Consider the following 22,456-nt stretch of genomic DNA (forward strand, 5'->3'; position numbering starts at 1 on the left):
GGGACAGCCTCCCCACAGGCTGCGGGGACCTCTGTGCCTTGGGCGTGTCTCCAGGAGGGGTAAGACAGCACTGGGGAGCCACGTCCGTTCACGATGCGGTTTACATCGCCACAGCTTCATCTGGGCCCAGCTGTCACTGTCACCCCTTTCTGGACCCAGACCAGCCTTTGATATGCCCCACCTCATATATAAAAGTGACTGAATGTTATTTGGGGTATTCATAGTGTATCGTTTCTTCTTTTTCCTATTGAAAATTTTTATTTTATTAGAAATCTCATTTTTATACGCACAGATATTTTAAATGACTGATTTTAGAAAACGAAACAATTCACAATTGACATGGAATATATTTTGCCAAATAAGAATTGTCATAGCAGATGTATTCTTGCAATGTTTTCTCATTGTAATCCCCCAAATAAGAAAAATACACAGTTGATTCAGGAAGGAAAAAAAAAAATCACTTGAAGTTAGGATTAAAACTAAGATAAAAAAGTAAAAACACTGTAACATACGCTTATGCATCTGGAGGAGTTACCATCCCCCAAACTTACCTTCTCTCTAACAAAGCAGCATTTTGTTTTGGTATCCTCGCTGTGTAGTAAGTGGCTAAGCCATAGTCTAACAGTTATCTTTACTCCTTCTTGTCTCTACCTTTGGTTTTAATGGAAGCTCATGAACAGATACTCTAAAATGCCCAGATCCTGTTACATTATCCCGTCAAACGAACCTGCTCTGAAGTCCTCTCAAAGTAGTGAGTTCGAGCCTTTCTTGGTCAGTAACCAGTTCAATGCACATACTGGGACAGTAACACGATTCTTCCTATCAAACAAGGAGTCAGCTATAGAAAAAGAGGCCTAAACTGGGCAAAATCCAAAATGACGGGAGTGTTTCCGCTTAGGTTGCCGAAGCTATTTGGCCTGAAGTTTCTATTTCTTATCTTTGATAAAAATGATCAATAGTTCTCTATCATAATTCAAATTAAATTCAAATCTCTAAAATGGACTTTCAGAGTTGTCTACAGTGTGGATCTACAGCAGCCCACGTCTGTGTTTGCCCACCTAACGCCCTTTACATTTCTAGCCACGGTAACTTGGTATTGTGGGCAGGAGGGGGGTGAGTAGCTATTCTTCCTCTAATTTCATTCTATGAGGTTTAGGCAGGATGGGCCTTCTTGCTGGCTCTAGAGGTAGCCACACGACCCAAGCTTAGTCAGTAAGTCACAGGGATCAGTTCAGTCTGGTATACAAGGCAACAGCTGGGCCAATGAGTCAGACTTGGAACTTGTGCTGGTAACTATCTGGAAAGAGGCAATTTCTTCCCACGGGAGATAGATGGCAAGCTCTTTCTTGTAAAAGTTTGTCTGAAAATGAAGGAAGCACAGATAATAGAACTAGGCGTTGGAGAAAGAGTTTCTGGACTACATCACCTGAATGCCCAAAGTCAGTTCTACTCCTGGACTCTTTAGATATGTGAGCCAAAATATTCCTTTTTTGATTAACTAATATAGGTCCCAACCTAACTTAAAGATTCCCCCTTATATTCAACATCCCAGCTAACCTGGGCTACTTCCTGTTCCCTGAGAAACACACGCAATCTTTTTGACTTCACGTAACCAGGTTCCTTCACTCTGTCTCCTGTCCATCCTTTAGAACGTATCTTAGCCACACACTCCTCCAGAGTCTTTTCTGAGGTTCCTCCTAACTGGATATAGACCTTGCCTTCCCTGGTTTGAACAGCCCTTTATGTTCAGTTGTCTTATAGCTCCAGTTTCCTGTCTTACGTCAGTAACATTTATGTATTTGTCTTATCCTTTCTAGAGAAGACCTGTGCTTGACTTAAATATTTACCATCTGCAGGGCTTCCACAAACTAGACTCCTGATGGGTCTATAGTTAAAATATTCATTAGTAATCACCTTTTAATGGAATCCCACAGTCCTGTTTTTTCATCTTTATCAGAAAGGATATCTTCCTGAATTCTGTCTGGCTTTTTTTGTACCTAGATAGCATGATAAAGAAAAACTTTAGAATTTTGTAGATTCAAATATTATGCTGCATGGTTAGAAATATATAGACAAGGTGACCCTTGTAAATCTAAGATAGTTGTAGTAAGTGAAGCCAAGAAAGATCTTAGTATATTATAGACACAATCTGATTTCAACTATCAGTCCAGCCTCTTGTTTTTAGTGGCTGCCTCCATACAGCTAAATAACGTGTTTATACTTGTATTTACTGAATTGTCAACCGTGGATGTTATCTACTGTATATCTGATTCATAGAGTTTAGGCAGTATTCATTCTTTGTAACAAAAGATGAACAGCTTCCTTATATCACCCTTCCCTTCTCCTCTGTCTGGAGGTTTTGATAATACTATGTCATTAGTTCTTCTGCTGAGTACTTTTGTAACTTTAAATAATGCTTAAATCTGTATTTTTTTATTCCAACAAATTCAAGTTTCTCTTGCATGGCCTGTTATAAGGACACTAATATCTCTACCTTTTCCCTCTGCCTCCCAACTTACATTAGCTAAAACTTTACTTTAGCATTGTAAGTATGGATATTTACATTTAGCTTGGTAAACCTAACTGTATCTTTTGCACTACGCCATGTTTATTCTGCAACTTGAAAATCAGTGAAAAGTGCTTATTGTCACACTGTAAATACAACGCACTGAAGAGCTGAAAGGCTACTACAGTTACGTTTCCTCCACAGTTATGATGATGTGACCACCACGCCCTCCTAGGACCCTCCTCCTGCTTCCCATGGATTCTGTTTTCTCACATTTCACCAATACAGAAGTGTATTTTTCTTGGAATTTTATTGTATTTATTTTTTCTTGTGGTGAGATATACTTCTTCTTTACCATATACCTAATATTTTCCAGTTTATTATTCTTGTTACTTAACTGTCTGGAATTCCTGTCCTCTTGAAGACATTTTTCTTGGGGCTTAACAATTAACTGCGTCTTTCGAGCTTTCTTTGCATTGGTTTTCACACTGATTTCACCATTTCTTACAATACCTATTTTCCTCTTTCTTCTGCTTCATCTTCATCGTGCTGGCAAACACCTTCAAAAAGGGGTGTGAAAGATAATTTTTCTAAATCTTCACCCTTCAGAGAATATTTGCCCGAAGAATCCTAGATTCATAGTAATTTTCCTCAAAACACTGAAATCTTTGTTTTGTTGTCTTGAAAATGAAACATCTGATGCTAGTGTGTCGTTCTATTGCAGTGACCTGCCTCTTCTCCTTGGTAGTTTTTAGGATCTCGTGTGGGCCATTTTTCACTCATTTGTGGACCCCTTGACATGGATGCGTTTATATTTCTCTATCTGTGGCATACTTTCCTTCCTCCGTTTTCTGTTCTTCCTTCCTGGAATTCCTATTAGTGGCTACTGGAGTTCATGGGCTGAACCTTTATCTTGCTTATCTTTTCTCCTCCCTTTTTCCTGTCCTTTTGTATAATTTTGAGAGATGGAAGGTGAGCAGATAAAACTGTTACTAAAAAACAACCGAAGCACCTAGGCAAGGTCAGGCTGTAGAACGTTTGCTTCAGGTAAGGCATGATTATCACCGTCAAAGATTTGGTGGCTTTGGTGAAAGAGTCAGACCTCCTCTATACCAGGGACCAACAGGTAAAATTAGAGCCAATACAGAGAGTGAAAAAAAAACCAGCTCAAGAAAAAGAAAATAATTTTTCCATGATCAAAATTCCTCAAAGATAAGACATCCCCAGTCTCCCAGCAGAAATAATATTTTTCTCTCCTGTTTGTAGGGCTAGGATAAAACTAGCTGGAATGCTGGTCCTAAAAGGCTGGGGATGAGTTAGTAACTTAAGCAGCTGGTCTGAGTTTGTGGGGTTTTTCATCTGGAAGGACACAGTATAAGTTTCTCTTCCTGAGAAAGGAAGCCAAAGCCAGTAGAGGAAAAACAGTATCAAAGATGAGTATAAACATGTACAACTGATCACAGGAAAAAGAGCAGAGGTGATAAGAAACAGGTTATGATGTGGGATGCAAGGTCAATTTTGATGATTTGGTGGTTTAGAATCTCTGCGGTATGTAAGGCTTGAGTTCTGGTAGCCTACCATTATTAGATCACAGAGATTCTGGCAAAATGGGTGTTTTCTAGTTACCTCTGCATATTAATTTCTACTGCACTGTAGATGGGGAACATACTCTGTATGAGTTCATTCTTCTGAAATCTGTTGAAACTTGCTTTTCAACTAAACGTAAAGCTAATTTTTATTAATGTCTGTGTCTGAAAGATTGTTCATTTGGTGTTATTGGCTATTGTGTTCTATATACATCTATTAGGTCAAGATTTATAATCACACTGCTCAAATCTCCATCTCTAATGAGTTTTTGGTCTGCCTGTTATATCAAGTACTGAGAGACGTATGTTAAAAATATCCCAGTATTATAGAGAATTGCCAGTTTCTCTTGGTAATTCTATTTCTGCCTTATATACACATATAGAGTAACCTTCTTTACCTTTAATAATGTTGTTTTAATATCTCTGATATTAGTATAGCCATACAAGCTTTGTTTAGGTTAGTATTGGCCTAGTATACTTTTGCCACACTTTTATTTTCATCTTTACCCTGAAACTGTATTGTTATATATTAGATGTTCCTTCTTGCAAACACAGAGTGGGATTTAAAAAAAAATCCTGTCTGACAATCTTAGTCTTTGGACTGGACCATGTAGTCCATTTACATTTAATGTAATTGGGTTAAATTCTTACTTACTATTTTGTGCTTCTTCAATGACGCATGTATTCTGCTTTATTTCTTGTTTCTTAGTCCATTTATATTAATTTGCTTCATTCCATTTTCCTCTTCACTATGACATTATGCCTTGTTTCTATTCTTTTAGTGGTTATCTTAGAAATGTAAAGCGTTCAGATTTGCCCTTAAGTCTAAAAGTAATCATAATCCTTGTCCTGGTCAATATAAGAACCTTATATGTTATTATACACACCCTTATTTATATAATGCCTTAAATGCTATTGTTATTTTTTAATTGATTTTTAAGATCCTAAGACATAACTGTTGTTTTTTATATTCACTGTTCACAGATTCATCCGCAGAGTTGCCATTTTCCTTTCTCTTCATTCTTTTTTCAAACTCAGATCTTCCATCTGAGATAATTCTTTTTCTGCCTGAAGTATACCATTTAGAATTTCCTTTAGTGTGAGCATGCTGGTGGCAAATCCAGTTTTTTATTTGTCTGAAAATACCTTACGTTTTTTCTTGAAAAATACTTTTCAGGGTGAATTATACGAGGTTGACATTCCTTTCTTCTGTCAGTGTTTTTAGGTATCATTCATTATCTTCTGGCTTCCATTATTACTGCTGAGAAACCAACTGTCAGGCTAACTATAGTTCTTTGAAGGTAATTTTCCTTTTTTCTTCTGGTTACTCTCAAGATTTCTCTTTGTCTTTTGTTTTCTGCAGTTTTATTAACAAGAGTCTAGGTGTAGATTTGCTTTTCATTATCTTGCTTGGGAATCACTCAACTTCCTGAATATGCAAATTAGTACCTTTCATCACTCATGAAAATTCTCAGCTATTATTGCTTCAAATAGTACCTGTACCTCATTCTGTCTTTCCTCACCTTCTGGAACTCCATTTAAATGGATTTTATTTTTAAACACTCATAAAGTACTTCATAAAGCTAAATTATCTTATCCTTATAGTAGACCTATAAGGAGGGTTTCATCATTAACTCCTATTATGGATAAGGAAAATGAGATAGAAAGAGGTTAAGTAATCTGTCCAAGGTCACACAGCTAGTGAGTGGCAGAGCCATGTTTAAATGCAATCCTGGTATCTTAGATTTCTCACTCTATTCTCTATGCCTTTTATATACTCTCTGCTGTAGTTTCCTCTTTTATAAGGTCAGTTGCATTTAGGATATGTCTTTTGGTCTATCTTCCAACTCACTAGTTCTCTCCTGAGGCCTTGTTAAAGCCACCCACTGAATTCTTTGGTCATTGTATTGTTCAGTTTTAGAAGTTTTACTTTAAAAAAATATCAGATATGCACTTTTTATAGTTTTTTATTCCCTGCAATTGTTTTCAAGCCTATCTTTTATTTCTTTAAACACTTTAGGCATAGTTGTTGCAGTGTCTGTGTCAATAATTCTAACATATGGAGTGTTTGTGCATCTGCTCTCTGTCATCTGCCGTTTCTGTTGGTTTTCTTTGTTTATTTGGATATAGTAGTCTTATTCCAGAGATATCTGGATGTTTCTGTCAGATGCCTGTAAAACCTTATTAATCTGGAGCCATTTTAGTGCAAATTCAAGGCTCAGGGTTCCTTTGATTTCTTAGGTGATACCAATTTGAGCTAAAAGACTGCGTGGTATACTTTACTATGGTTCATCCTTACCCCGAAGCTATAGCCAGCTTATTGCAGAGAGGGTCTTCTAATAGATTACCCACTTTATGTGGGTCTAGGGTTTTAATTTCTGTCCCCATCACCTCGCAAATTAAATCAAAATGATAGTTCAAGTGTACCAGGATGAACAAATGTTTCAGGGCAACAACAGCTTTCCTGGGATAAGAGCAGCTTCGGTGCTTGCTTACTTCACTAGGCTCTCATTTTCCCTTTAATTTTGGTTTTGTATTTCCTTATTATCATTATTGTCAGCTCCTCAGTGCTTTTAACATTTTTTAGAAACATTTCGCCCAGCATTTTTACTGATTTTAAGTAGGTGAGTTTGTCCAAAAGAACTAAACCTGCCATCATTAAAAACTTTTCTGGTTTTTGAAACATCACTTTTTTTTTTTCCTGTTGAAAGGGGTAACTTTTCAACCTGTATTCCGGATCTCATCTCTGAAGCCTAATTTATAACATAATTTGGTTACAAATATAGTAGATACAGTAGACACATCATAACTTAAAAAAAAAAATCGTTTCTTCTCTTCTATCTTCAAGCTCTCTGCTTTCCCTTCATGATTTAATCCTCTTCTTCCTTTCACTGCCAGAGTTCCAATATGAGATTTTAAGTACTAAAACTGTGAAATCAGTAGTAAAATAAAAATTAATTAATTAAGGACACAAAAAGAATTCTTAATACTAAGAACAAAGCCTGTAAAGAGCTTTGGCCTCACACACTTGTACTTCCAGTATTTTGCTTTTGAAGCTGTTTAGCACAACAATGACTTCTCCTAGGTCTGGTTGAGAGTCAGTTTCTTCATGCCTAGAAGCAGAAAAAACATGTAAATATAATCAATTTAAGAAAAGACATACAATTATGATGGTACAAATAACAGAAAAAATTCATTTTGCAATAGACATAAGTATAATATCATTTGTGTATATGTCATATCTGCTGTTTCTATAGTCAATTAAAATATGCTGCAGGGCTTCCCTGGTGGCGCAGTGGTTGAGAGTCCGCCTGCCGATGCAGGGGACACGGGTTCGTGCCCCGGTCCGGGAGGATCCCACATGCCGTGGAGCGGCTGGGCCCGTGAGCCATGGCCGCTGAGCCTGCGCGTCCGGAGCCTGTGCTCCGCAGCGGGAGAGGCCACAACAGAGAGGCCCGCGTACCGCAAAAAAAAAAGATACGCTGCAATACACTACAATTTTCAAAATTATCCAATTTTAACTTAATACAAATTAAGATCGTACAAAAATAACTCACTAAATTTGATATCACCTAGTCACTCAGAAAGCGCAGATTATAGCTTATCTTTATTCCTGTATACTAAAATTATCACAAAAGTCAGATCTTTCATATATTGTAATGATAATTAAAATATGAAACATTTTCTAGACTTTAAAATAAGTTGTTTATACAGCATAATCAAAGGAAATCTACACCATACAACTACTTTTCATTATTTACTAGCCATTTTCAAATGCCAAAATTTGCAGTATATCATTAAACTTATAAGATTGAAAATGTGTCTGTCATGTCCATCTGCACCACTTGGATCTATTTTATATTACACATTATGTAGTTCATAGTCTAATTTTCAACACTGCATAAATAAATCAAACATGACAGCTTTGCTCAAAAATTTTTTGATACTATTTTCACTATGAACTGAAAAATGCTACTGTAAAAAGCATTTACCATAAAACTGAATTTTTTCAAAGAGGGAAAGCAATCAGATGTCAAATTAGTAGATACTTTGCATTCAGTCAGACATAACATACGCTTGAAATTTTTTCTAAAATAAAAACCTGGGGACTCTAGGGCTATGCCGACTCACACGTCTCTGACTCTCACTCGCAGTGCCTCAGATGAGGTGCCTGACCCGCGGCACGAGGCACAGCCCCTGCCAACATTTACCACTAGAAAAAAGAAAGTATTCCAACTTATGTAGTAGAAACGTCAAATCTCTTAAAAACTTGCAAGAGCTTCCAGTCCCAAATGTTGCTCAAGGACATCAGCAACTTCAGCTGTCGGATCCACCATCCACTGAGACCAGAACAGAGGCGGCCCAACACTGCAGTTAGGCCCGTACAAGATCTAAAGCAACTTCCTCCATCCCACATGGTAGAGGGGGTAGTGATGACGATTCTTGTTCTACTTTGGGCACTATTTTAAGCACTTTATAGATATTAACTCATGTAATCCACACACCCATCCTCTGAGGAAGGTACAATAATTATCCTAGATCCAGACTAAGCCCTAGTAGTCTGGCTCTTCACGACTGCACTGTTACACCTGTGTAAGTAACACTAAGCAACTAAAACCCACTGGATACATGAAGACAGTCAGCCGCTGAAATGAAGGGAACGAGCCAGGAAGTCAGAGGACAAGGGCTTCACTGACAAGGAGTTAATACAGGGGAAAAAAGGAGCACTCAGATCATTTATATTCTCAATAAGAGACGTGAGAGAATATTTCTCAGTAAAAGCCATTGACTTCAAAATGAAAGGATTCATTACACATCAGGAAGTATTACTTTACAAAAAAGGACGCATACATATTTGTCCTGGAATTCCAACTATAAATATCATTTAATTTTTTGTAAAGGAAAAGTTAATCACACGGCCTCTCATTTCGAATCCAAAACACTGGATGGTAGAATAAGATGATGAAGTCTTGTTTCAAGCATTCTGAGGAGAATTATAATCAGTACTATTATCAGGACTTAGAAGATAAGCCAAAGAAAGGCAAAAACGTTTTCAGGCCTTTAAAATCAAGAGTATACCCCTAAGGTTTCTACAGAAAATATCTGTAGAAATCTGGTGCATATCGTGATATGGCAGGCGATACCCGTTCCACCTTTTAGCATATACTGCAGAGCTTAGAAAGCTAAAAACTCTTTTTTGTTTGTAGATTCTTTTACAGCTATGGTTCTGGTTAATAATTAGATTCTACTAAACAGATACATGTGCATGTGATTTGGAATTTACAAGTGAGGGAGGGTCAATGCAGTGATGCCTGTTTTCTTTGGGCAAGCGACGTCACGGAGACCTAGAGGTTGTCTATGCCAGGGTTCCAGTGTGCAAACTCAACTCTCTGGGGACTGACAGGGAGTTGACGGGTTAGTGGAGCAGCTTCATGCTTTCTCACTCTTCTGATCATGGGAGAGGTAGCAGTTCTTTCTGGCTGGTGAGTTCCTGGGCTGGTCCTGGGAGCCAGCTCTCCTGAAGAGCTAGCTCCTCCAATCCTTCCTAGTCCAATCAAGAATCCATTTCCCTGTGTTAACTCCGTCTCTGATATGGAAAGTCAGCCACCCAAACCAAAAATGAATGTGAAAGATGAAAGAAACATATAAAACCTATGATCAATAGTGAATCTGGTCAAGCTTATATTTAACTAACGGCAATGTGATGGTAAAGAACTAAACGTTTGGGGGGTGGGGTACTAAAAAGATACTAAAACGCTTCAACTTGAAAGGCACTTGAAAGGAGGAAAGGAGTGAGATGAAGGCTGAAGAGCGTCTCTGGAGAGAGCTGTTGCCAGGCTGTGAGTGTGCACCTCTACACGCCCCCTGGGGAAGTGTGGGGAGCATTATCTTCTAATCCTAAACTCAGTAAGGCAGATGCTTTAAGGGGAAAGCACTTTGCAATGTACTTTCCTGAAGTTGTGAGACACAGAGGACTGCATTTGGCTCTTGTCTGGGAAAGTTAAAATGGACCATGGACTGATATTTGAGGACTGACTTATTACCACTCTTACTGCCTTTGAGACCGGCTTGCACTCCTAGAGTTTGCTAGGCAAGTGATGTGTAAGTACTTCTCATGGGTCAGAAGGAGCCAAGTAGGAGAGATTTGGTTTTGCTATCATGGGGTAGTCACGCATCCTGCCAAAACAGCAACCTGGAGATATGAGGAGACCTCAGCAGAAATACGCTGTTGGTATAGCCCAGGATGCCCAGAGACCGAGGAAGATGCTAGAGAAGTCACCTGGAATAGAGATGCACCAACTGGGACCAGGGAATCAAACGAGAGCGAGGTGCAGCAATTAGAGACCTTCTAAGAGCTCACAGAAGGGCTTCACAAAGAGTGAGCTATAACCACCGCCAGGGCCAGTGGGCAGAGCTCTGAAACCTCTCTTGCCTTCTATATAAAGCACAGGAGAAGCTGATCAGTTTCAAAGGTGTAAAATAACTACGAATTAGGTAATCTGTTTTCCTGAAGATTTCAAGTGAAAAAGACTAGCAAAATAATTTAGCATGTTGAAGGCATATATAAAAATATATATGTATATGTAAAGCATCTGCTACTCTCTGTAATGAGGAAAATCTGAGAAGCATTTGTCTGATTTTAGTAGAGCTACAAAAATTTTCTAGGAGAGAATAATTTTATTGAGTATTTTTGAATTCAAGGTAAATAATAGTCAACACAGAGTATGGGTAGATGATTTGCAGTTAAAGATTATAAAAACATGGATAGACATAAAAAGTACATATGTGAGGATTATGCCTAATAAACAAAAAGGCAAATTTAAAAATATCAAATTATACAGTCATGGTTTTAAAATCTGAACTTAGAAACTCATGTCAGTGTTACTTTAGCTTAGCTTTTCAGCATATTTCAAGAATACTTTGCTTAAATATAATGTAATATCAATTAGAACTAAATCATAAATTGGGATAAATAGAATTTCCATTTTTGTCATATTTCAAATTGACCTGTTTTTCATTACTGAAACTTTAATTTCAAAAAAATCAAAGAGTAGCATCATTTATGTTTTTTCCACTCTGGCTATCTAGTGACATATTAATCATATTTGGAGTTAAGTAAATTATGACTGAGAGAAATTCATGATATTATCATTTATAAGGAACATAAACAAATTTGAAATTCCTTCCATCACCAAGAGTTGGCTAACTGTGAGTGAGAAAAATCAGTTTTGCACTGATTTGTTGGTGGTACTTAATATTAAATCAGGGGCTATTTTCTCCCTAAACCATCCATTTATAGGCTGTGTATAATAACAAATAATGGTAAAGAAGATTAAATAGAACCTAATATAGTAACTGTTTTACATAATATATACTATGCATATTATAATACATATTGCATATATATTATACAATATACATATACAATATACAATAATATATGTAATTGTAAAGAAGAAAGAAAGAGTAAGTGAGGAGGAAATGGACATTTACTCAGGACATGAGACACTAATCTCATGTAGTCCTTACCAAGACCCCACAAGACAGGTAGGATTATCCCCTCTTGTTATCTGGAAATAAAGACTTCAGAAACTTTTGCAAACTCATACAGAGTTGGTGGCAGAGAAGGAATTTGAATCACAGCTTACCTAATTGTTTGCAAAAAACAACAGTGAAACAATAGTGGTAGATTTAGAAACACAGAGTTCTTGGCAGTATAGTTTGCAAAGACCAAAGAAGATGAAGCAAATTTATCCTTTGAAACCATGATTTTTATAAGAAGAGTCAATATAAAGTCACAGTGTATTTTGCTTATTTTCTGTACCACCACAGCACTCTTTTGTAGCACTTAAAACGTTTTACTGTCATTCATTTCCTTAACTATCTTTCCTACTGGGATGAATTGTGGAAGGGTAGGAACTGTGTTTTATTCACCTGTTTATCTCCAACACTTTGCCTGCTTACCTGCCCCTTCCCCACCCCAGCTGCCCTCCATCTCCAAGCAACAAGTGATCTGACTTCCGTCACCATAATTTGTCTTAATTACCTACCGTTTTACAACTTATAAAGCTGCTATAAACATTAATGTACAAGTCTTTGTATGAACATATATGTCCTTTTATGTTGGGTAAATACCTATGAGTGAAATGCCTGGATCATATGGTAAGTGTGTATTTAAATTTTTATGGACCTGCTAAACTGTACCAAAGTGGCTGTACTATTCTACATTCCTAATGATAGTGTATGACAGTTCCTGTTGCTCCATATTTTCATAAGCACTTGTTAGTGTCAGTCTTTTTAATGTTACACATTCTAATAGATGTGTGGCAGTATCTCACTTTGGTTTTAACGTGCATTTTCCTTATAACTAACAATGTTGAACGTCTTTTTTACGTGCTTATTTGACATCCATGTATCTTCTTTGGTGAAGAGTCTGCTCAAGTTTTTTGCACATTTTTTATCAAGTTTTCTTATTGTTGAATTTTGATAGTTCTTTATATAATTCTTTGTTGAATAATGCTTTGCAAATATTTTCTCCACCTGTGTCTTGTCTTTTTGTTTTCTTTTACAGTCATTATATATTCCTTTAGTGTGAATTTCACACGTTTGTGACAGAAATGATATTTAATGAAGTGCTTTCTTAGACCCTGCTCAATACATCATAATATACTAACTTTGTAAAATTTGGAAAATGCTATATTCTAAAACACATATGGCCCTAAGAGTTTTAGATGAGAGATCTGTACCTCCATCCTCTTCCTGGAATGTTCTGGCTGTCGTATGACTAGCAGTAAGTTCCTATAATTCTTCAAAACTCTCTTGAGGTATTATCTCATTTCTAATGTCAATACTGACTTCCCCCTACCCTTCACCCTATCACAGAATTAAGCATTCCCCATGCTCCCTGACTTCAGACTATACTACAAAGTTACAGTAATCAAAACAGTATGGTACTAGCACAAAAACAGACACACAGATCAACGGAACAGAACAGAGATTCCAGAAATAAACCCACACACTTATGGTCACTTAATCTATAACAAGGGTGGCAAAAGTATACAATGAAGAAAAGACAGTCTCTTCAATAAGTGGTGCTGGGAAAACTGCACAGCTAATTGTAAAGGAATGAAGTTAGAACATTCTCTAATACCATATATAAAAATAACCTCAAAGTGGATTAAAGACCTAAATGTAAGGCCAGATGTTATAAAACTCCTAGAAGAAAACAGGCAGAACATTCTTTGACATAAATTGCAGCAGTAATTTTTGGATCTGTCTGCTAAAGCAAAGGAAACAAATGCAAAAATAAACAAATGGAACCCAATTATACTTAAAAGCTTTTGAACAGCAAAGGAAACCATCAACAAAACCAAGACAACCTACTGAATGAGAGAAAACACTTGCAAATGATATGACCAAAAAGGGGTTAATAATCTACATATATAAACAGCTCATACAACTCAGCATCAAATAAACAAACAACCCGATTAAAAAATGGGCAGAGGAACTAAATAGACATTTCCTAAAGAGGAAATGCAGATGGCCAACAGGCACATGAAAAGATGCTCAATATCGCTTGTCACCAGGGAAATGCAAATCAAAACCTCAACAAGGTATCACCTCACACCTGTCAGAATGGCCATCATCAAAAAGAACACAAATAACAAATGTTGGCAAGGATGTGGAGAAAAAGAACCCTCCTACACTGTTGGGGGGAAAGTAAATTGGTGCAGCCAACTGTGGAAAACAGTATGGAGGTTTCTCAGAAAACTAAAAATAGAATTACCATATGATCCAGCAATTCCAGTCCTGGCACCCCAGTGTTCACAGCAGCATTATTTATAATTGCCAAGACATGGAAGCAACCTGAGCGTCCATCAACAGATGAATGGATAAAGAAGCTGTTTTGTGTGTGTGTGTGTATATACACACACACACACACACACATATACTATTCAGCCTTTAAAAACAAATAAAATTTTGCCATTTGCAGGCACATGGACGGAATTGGAGAGCATTATGCTAAGTGAAGTAGTCAGAGAAAGACAAATATGATATCACTTATATGTGGCATCTAAAAAATACAATAAACTAGTGAATAATATTTTAAAAAAGCAGACTGACAAATATATAGAGAGAACAAACTAGTGGTTACCAGTGGGGAGAGGGAAAGGGGGGCACTATAGGGATAGGGAAGAAAAGGGTTATTATGGGATTACATGAAATAGTGTGTGTGAAACTTTTGAAAATTGTAAAGCACTATAGAATTTAAAGAATCTTTCATTCAATAATAAAAAAAAAAGATTTAAAAAGAAGAATTCAGCATTCCCAGCTTTGTATGCTTAAATTATTAAGCATGTTTGTTGAATGACACTATGTTCTAGGCACTATAAGGAAAAGGGGAAAAAAGCATTGAAAAAAGGTACAATAACCTCTGCCCATATATTACCTTTGTTAAGCACACTGCTTGTTATAATCATAGGTGCCCAATAAATACTTATTGAAATAAATGAACACTACAGATATTAAGGGGTACAAAAAAGAGTTTACCAGGTGCTGGCAAACGATGGCTGGTGAGCAATATCAAGTTGGTGGCTTATTTTTGTATGGCCCCTGTGCTAAAAATGATTTTTACATTCTAACATGGTTGTTGAAAAAGAAAATACTGACAAAAATCATATGTGCCCTCAAACATTAAACATTTACTATTGGCTCCTATAATAGAAAAAGTTTGATGATCCCTGCTTTATACTAGTCTCATTAATGAGGGAAATTTACTATGAAAGAAACCAATTCTTATTTATAAAAATGAAAAACTGAACATAACTCACAGATAATGGCTTTGCTATATAAGATGCTATACATACTATATAGTCATTAAACGATAAAGATGTTCATTATGTTAACACATGGAAAAGTCTATAGAAAATTAGGAGATGGAGTAAAGAACAAGATGTATACTTTAGTCATACCTTTTATATTTTGAAATAAAACAATGATAGGAACAAATGTCACAGTTTTATAAGAAGTTTTTGTTTTATACTAATGGCATTTGTGAGTATTTTAGTTGTTTTGATGATCTTGGTCATATCACACTAAAAACTTATTTATATATAAAAATTTGAAAGTGGTTTATATAACTCACCCAACTATTTGATAGATGTCTTCAGATTTTCCTTGGCGTAATTTCAGTATCCAAGCACCTGGGTTTGCTTTTAATTGAAAATATCCCTTTTAAGATGAGAAAAACATGATCATGGTTATATGAATGAAAATGAGGTCCAATTGTTCAAGAAAGATTATTCATGAATACTCCAAGATAAGTGTTTACTAACTGTGGAACGAATGATTTCTACAAATGAATTCCAAGGAAGAAGACTTTGCAATAACCTTAAAAGCACATTCTGAAAGTATGACTCCCTTCATGTTCGCTTTATTTAATTACTTTATTCAAGGATTTTTTTCTGGGAGCTGTTCAGTAACAGTAGGATACAAATTATTTCATATTATTAGGAAAACTTGGAGGATTTCACCAAAACATCTAATTAAGTATAGATTTCACCAAAACATCTAATACATTCTCAATCATCCATTGAGTATGTATAATACTTACAAGATTGGCCATCACTATTGTATCAACCACAACAGGTTTATTTTTTGTGCCCAGTGTAAACTGCAGACCCCAAGGAGGTTCTTCTGTGATTATGTCAAAGCAATGTCCTTCGAGCAGTAGATATTCTAGTTCATATTCTGCTGTGACAGTTTTCTCAATCTACGGAGGAAATATGTCATTGTTTTTGGTGTTACTAATTCTCATAATGTAAATTTTGTAATAAACATATGTGATTATTTTAATATTAGCCAATATATTTTTGGGGGCAACCTCAAGTCTTTCTTTTAGACAAGTGAACCTAATAGCTGAATCAATTTCTTGAACACTAAAGCTCAAGATGAATTTTCTTCCTTTCCCATGACATCAGCTCTACTCCAACATCATGATACATGCACCAAAATCACAAGCAGGAGAGATGTGAGAATGGATGGGTGGCTCAGTAAGTTGTAGCACTCAAAGAATCTGCTTCATTGGCTGTGCCCTAGATCTCCTGCTTCAGACCTGGCAAGAAGGCCAACTTGTCATCATTATCACATTTCTTGCAATTAAAAACAATTAACGGTGAATTGTTTTGCACTCAAAAAAACATATGCTCATTAAAGAAAATTTAGCAAATATAAGAGTGTAAAAGGGAAAAAATAGAAACTACCTACAGACTAAACATTCATATACACATCAATGCACTGATTTCTTCTTTTGCTCCATAATTTTTTTCTAAGAAAGTATAACCTTTTTCATTAAATATAGTTTTCTAAGAACAAGTCCTTTATTTATTTATTTTTTAATTCTTTTTTATTTTTGCGGTACCCGGGCCTCTCACTGCTGTGGCCTCTCCCGTTGCGGAGCACAGGCTCCGGACGCGCAGGCTCAGCGGCCATGGCTCACGGGCCTAGCCGCTCCGCGGCATGTGGGATCTTCCCGGACTGGGGCACGAACCCGCGTCCCCTGCACCGGCAGGCAGACTCTCAACCACTGCGCCACCAAGGAAGCCCCACGTCCTCTTTTTAAAACATCCTTTTAAATGTCTGGACATTCCAAATGTTTCCAGATTTTACTCTATTGCAAATGTTATAATAAATATTTTAGGGAGAAAGTATTTTCTCTACATCACATGAAAAACATAACCAAACATAAAAATAAATCAAATGGTAAGTGATTTTTATATAGTCTGGCAAATTTTGTTGAGCAGATAAGACAATGATGCTATCTATCTCTAATTTTATTTCACACTACGAGGTTTTTGATACTACTTTTAATGGTGCTTAGCATACAGAGTATTTGAAAATATTCTGTACTATATAGTTGTTTTTCTTTGACTATAATTACTACAGAAATAATTATAGCACTTGTGTACAGTATTTCTTTCTTGAGCCCTGTTCTTATAATTTTACTGTTTTTAAGAACATGAAATAAGTAACTTGTTTGAAAATAGCATTTGTTTCAATGACTTTAGTTGAGCTCTGAATTAGTTGTTGAGTTATTACTACTCTAGTGATGAACTTCATATACTTCATTAACCTGTATCCACAATCCTTACAGCATTTTGGATAGAAAGATTTCTATGCGATAGTCTCAGAATATGAGAAATCCTAGAGATCATCTAGCTTAACTCCTTCACTTTACAGACAAGGAAACTACCCCAGAGGGATTATGAAGTAAAGTTTAACTATTTTAAATTATGAATTAGATATCAGGGCAGAGTTCAAGTACATTCAATCAGTTTGTGACTAAATAATATCTTCATTTATAATACATTAATGTGAAAGTTTCTCTTCCTTATATATTTGTATAACAGACATCAATTGTGTTGACTTATTCAAACCACAACACTAAAAATAGCAAATTCATTTTTCAAAGAGTACTTTCTAGTGAGTATTTAAAATTTTGTGAATATTTAAAGTTTTATAATAATTTCATAAAGGTGATTTGAGTTAAATTAGTTCCTATTATCAAGGTTTATTTTTAGCAAGAATAGGAAGGCTAGTGATCTTTTTTGATGTTTACATCTCCTTTATATTTTTATTAATCTGTTCTAAATATTAACTATTGACATGAGACATGAATTTAATATCTTTCCAATATAACTTTGGTGCATATTAGTATTTCTAAACAGAAGTGTTTATTGTATTATTCTGTGACTGAATAGTTAAGGATTTAGCTTCCTCCTTTAATAAAATTATAAGTTTGATTATAAAGATTAACATTTGGGTTTATTAATATTATCTATGGCATTCAAATAGGAATTCTTTGACATTTACATTGGTAATGAATGCCTTGTCAATAAAACTGATGTCTAAATTATTTATATTTCAAAAGGGGCTAATGCATTTCTCTGTGAATTCCTTTTAACATAGCCACACACCATTTTCCTTCAGCAATCTTTTATTTACTCACTTCCTCTTTACTGGGTAAACAATCACTATTGTTTCAGGTATTTTGACATCTGTCAGATAAAGGCTATGATGAAATATAACCAGAGAGCCTTTGGACGCAGTTCTAGTTACAAGCTCTGAGAACCACCTCTGAACTCCAGGTAAAAGTAACTGTCACACTTTAAGTTTTCCTAGAACCACTTTTGTCACCTTTAATAATGGCATTAATGCCGGCTGTGCAATAAACCATGTGAACAAAGACCTGGGAAGGAAGACGCTTTCTAGATCAAGCTTTTTTCAGGTGGTTATATAATGTTCGGGAATTAGATGTGGCAAGGAGTACTGACTATACAAGCTAGTGTGTAGTGACACATCTCTCATTATTAGTCTCACTTTTTTCCTTTACCTACAACTCCTTCTTTCTACTTGAGCACATGTCTTTGTTATTTCATACTTCTCTAGGATAGTTGCAGGTAATACCGTAAGTATGTACAGCACAGAGTGGAAGAGAAGAGCCTTAGAGGTAGTTAACTTTTACAGCTGCTAGAATTTGTAATTTCCTTTTGTTTACTCATATAATCTACGACGATAGGGGAAATTATTTCTGTTTATTTTAGTCTTCTAAAATACTGTTCATTTAAATAGGTTCTAAAAAGGCATTGCTATATTTGCCACTCACAACAAAATGTTTAATCTCTATTAACTGTACAGTAGAAACTAAAATTTTTTTACCAGCAGACTCAATTTAAAATCTTTAAGCTGCATTAATTCTCCCACCGCAAACTTTTTACCCTTTTGGTTAGAGTCTTTCAAGTTATTTACCGATATATATTGCTGAACTAACTCTCTTAATGAAGAACCAATAGACCAAAAGAGATCCAACTAATCATGGAGGAAACAGGATTTTTTTTACTTCATGCCAAATTCACTTCTGAACTTTCCCTCATGGATTTCATTGTTTTGCTCTCTTTCTATTTTTTCCCTCAATTTGAAGGACCGATTGATGACTGAGTCACAGATGACTGCTATGACTGAGTTTTAGGTTCTTCTCCGGGTGGGTAAAGTTGGTCGTATAGGTGAGTATGTTCCAGGGAAGTGACTCAGGATCCCACAGAATCTACACATGAGTGAATCAGAAGAAAGCTGCCTAGAAGGAAAATCTTTAGACAAAAGGTGACACATGAAAAGCATGAGAAACAAATAATGAACAACCTTAACCAGATTATTAGAGGTAAAAAGTTTATGCCTGGGTCAAGGTAATGGCTACCTTCTGAAGGAGCTGTCAAATGCAGAACTGGAAACAGGTCAGAGGCTGTGCAGGACCGGGCAACGGGGAGGACAGTGAGAAGGAAGTACTGCCCCCAGCCACCCCAGTTTCTAGATACATGTCTTCTAGGTAAACTCTCCTAAAATGCTTCTGGTTTTTTTTTTTTGTGCTTTCTGAATGCCTTTCCAATTTTGAATAGAATGTTTGGAAAGACTCCGAATATTATAAAATAGTCTCCTGTCGGTGGTTTTGTTTTTTGTCTGTGTGCTGTGGATTGAATGACTACAGGTGGGGAAGAGAAGTCCGGTCATTTACTGGACAAGGGTCACACTGGAGGTGGTGGGAAAGAATGCACTCAGCCCGAAGTATATAAGCAAACTTTTTCCTGCTTTTTACCCTCATCTCATTGGAACTGCTTTCTCTGGCTATGAGCTGTGGGGCAAAAAATAATTTCAGATGAAACTGTTCCTCTCTGAGTTAAAAACAAAACCTGAAGGGCAAAGGTACTTAATGGTTTTGTCCTAAACTGCCATTCATCTGTCTCCATAGTTTCTACGTTGTTCATCTTAGGGTAGCACTTCTGAAGCAACAAAAACAGTGAGGGCATTTAAGAACCCATAAAACCAGAGAAGCTGAATTTGGAAGTTAGGGAAACTCGAAAATCAAAGGAAAGACTGGATCAGGACCTAGAATCATAAAGGAGAAAATTCTGGTGAGCAGTGAGTATGCACTTGGTACAGGAATAACAGCTCATAAGAATTTATCCTATTCCTCTTTCTTTGTAACTTACATCCTTTAAATGAATATTATCAAGGTCACAGTTGCTGTGTACTGTTTCAACCAACCAGCTTTCAGGAGTAACCATGTTGAGGGTTAGAAGGGGTGATTCAGGGATATCCAAGAATTTTGCCACTGGTCCAGTAACATCATTAGGTGGTAACGTCAGTTCCGGTTCCAGAACAAAACGGTAGAAGCTGTTGGTAGAACATAAATAAAATACATAGTGTGACCAAAACTGAGATTTCTTCTAAAATATTTTAAAACTGAAAATGGCTTAAAAACATGACCAGAAAGTCTTAAGTTAAAAACACGCTAACGACTTAAAACACACTAAAGTCTTAAAGACTAAAAACACGCTATACTGAGGTTAATGCTTATGTAAATGGTAGGCAATCACTATTCTGTTTACACTGTTATCTATTATAAGACTGTGTATATTATATACCCTTGTTAATTATTTCTTAATGAACACGATTAGAATCCCTTTAAGATATACTGACTTATGCGGGTTCCAGCAGTTTATGATCTGTATTCACTCATTGATCCTTCTTCAAAGTTTGAGCATGGTCTATTTTTAGTGATTTTTATTAGCTCTTAGCACCATTAAGAACATGAAGAGAAATGATAACCAGAAAGCAAGTAAAATTTAAGCTAAGATTCTGGTACTAATTCAAAAAGTGCAATTAAAAACCAACAGGAGTGAGTTTAAAGCAGGTGCTTATTAACAGAGCTTTTAGAAGTACCAGCAATCTTAATGTATTTAGCCTCACCCCCTAGTATCTTACATAATAAGAAACAGTTATAATACTAAGAACATTGACTGTCACTATTCTGGGACTACAATCAAGGTGTCCGCTGTGCTGTGGTTATCTCAAGGCTCCATGGGGGAAGGATCCACTCCTAGGCTCCTGCAGTTCCTCAAGGCCCACCGGCATGAGGGCAGTAGCTCCTCACTAGTGGTTGGCTGGAGACCTCCTTCAGTCCTTGCCACAAGGGCATCTCCAGCAAGCGTAGAGAAGCACACAAGAGCAAGAGAGAGAGAATGCCAGCAAGACAAAAGTCACAGCCTCTTACAACCTAATTGCAGAGGAGACATGCCATCACTTTTGCCATATTCTGTTCACTGAAAGCAAATCACCAGGTGCAGCCCGCACTCAAGGAGAACTTATGCTGAGTGTGACCCCAGGGGCGCTCATCACTGGCAGCCGTGAAGCTGCCTATGGCAGGCAGGCCGGCAGAGTCAAAAAAGAAGAGTGGGTAAGCGGAGACCCTGGAGAGAACACAGTCCAAACCAAGTAGCTGGTACTGTCAAATGCAGCAGAAACATCATTAAGTAAGAAGTATCCCATGGATGTTGCAAACAGCAATTTCTTTGTGATTCAGTTAAAGCCCAACTTCAGTGGAGGTACCGGTGAATGAGAGATGAAGAGGGGGCTTGGCCACATTTGTGCAAAGCTGAGATGACAAAGACTGGAGAAGAGGAGGAAAAGCCAGGGCTCCACAGGAGAGGAAGTTAAGTTTATTTCTTTTTAAAAATTGAATAACTCTTAAGACTGAAAGAAGAGGGCTACTAGAGAGGTTAGAGATACAGAACCAGGGACTATGTGATAAAGCAAGGATCCAGAACAAACGGGAAAGCAAAGTGATTCAGTTATGCATATACTGTATATATATTCTTTTTTATATTCTTTTCCATTCTGGTTTATCACAGGATATTAAATATAGCTCCCTGTGCTACACAGTAGGACCTTGTTGTTTATCCATTCCATATATAATAATTTGTATCTGCTAACCCTGAACTCCCAATCCATCCCTCCCCCAACTCCTCCTCCTTGAAAACCACAAGTCTGTTCTCTATATCTGTGAGTCTGTCTATGTTTTGTAGATAGGTTCATTTGTATCATATGTTAGATTCCACGTATTACGATATCATATGGTACTTGTCTTTCTCTTTCTGACTTACTTCACTTAGTATGATAATCTCTAAGTCCATCCATGTTGCTGAGCCCACTGTATATTTCTTTTGTTTGTTTGTTTGTTTGTTTGTTTTTGCGGTACGCGGGCCTCTCACTGCTGTGGCCTCTCCCGTTGCGGAGCACAGACTCCGGACGCGCAGGCTCAGCGGCCATGGCTCACGGGCCCAGCCGCTCCGCGGCATGTGGGATCCTCCCGGAGCAGGGCATGAACCCCCGTGTCCCCCGCATCGGCAGGCGGATTCTCAACCACTGCGCCACCAGGGAAGCCCCAAACCGTATAATTCTAAATAGGTATTCCTAGATCACATTTTTAAAAACACCCACGGATGAACATAAAACCATGTAAATTCTGTAA

At 36.9% G+C, this 22,456-nt stretch overlaps 1 protein-coding gene across 1 annotated transcript in view; it reads right to left on the reverse strand.

The window, feature by feature from the left end:
- UGGT2 (UDP-glucose glycoprotein glucosyltransferase 2) overlaps positions 1-22,456 on the reverse strand; it is a 165,058-nt gene that overhangs the window by 24,578 nt on the left and 118,024 nt on the right. The window contains exons 27-31 of the mRNA XM_024755268.1: positions 20,136-20,319; positions 15,707-15,865; positions 15,239-15,324; positions 7,121-7,205; positions 1,915-1,997 (exon numbers count right to left, since the gene is read on the reverse strand). Coding sequence (XP_024611036.1) covers positions 1,915-1,997; positions 7,121-7,205; positions 15,239-15,324; positions 15,707-15,865; positions 20,136-20,319 — 597 coding nt within the window. The remainder of the gene's footprint in view (positions 1-1,914; positions 1,998-7,120; positions 7,206-15,238; positions 15,325-15,706; positions 15,866-20,135; positions 20,320-22,456) is intronic.

The sequence above is a fragment of the Neophocaena asiaeorientalis genome, unplaced genomic scaffold, assembly GCF_003031525.2.
Source record: "Neophocaena asiaeorientalis asiaeorientalis breed wild unplaced genomic scaffold, Neophocaena_asiaeorientalis_V1.1 scaffold141, whole genome shotgun sequence".
Lineage (NCBI taxonomy): Eukaryota > Metazoa > Chordata > Mammalia > Artiodactyla > Phocoenidae > Neophocaena > Neophocaena asiaeorientalis.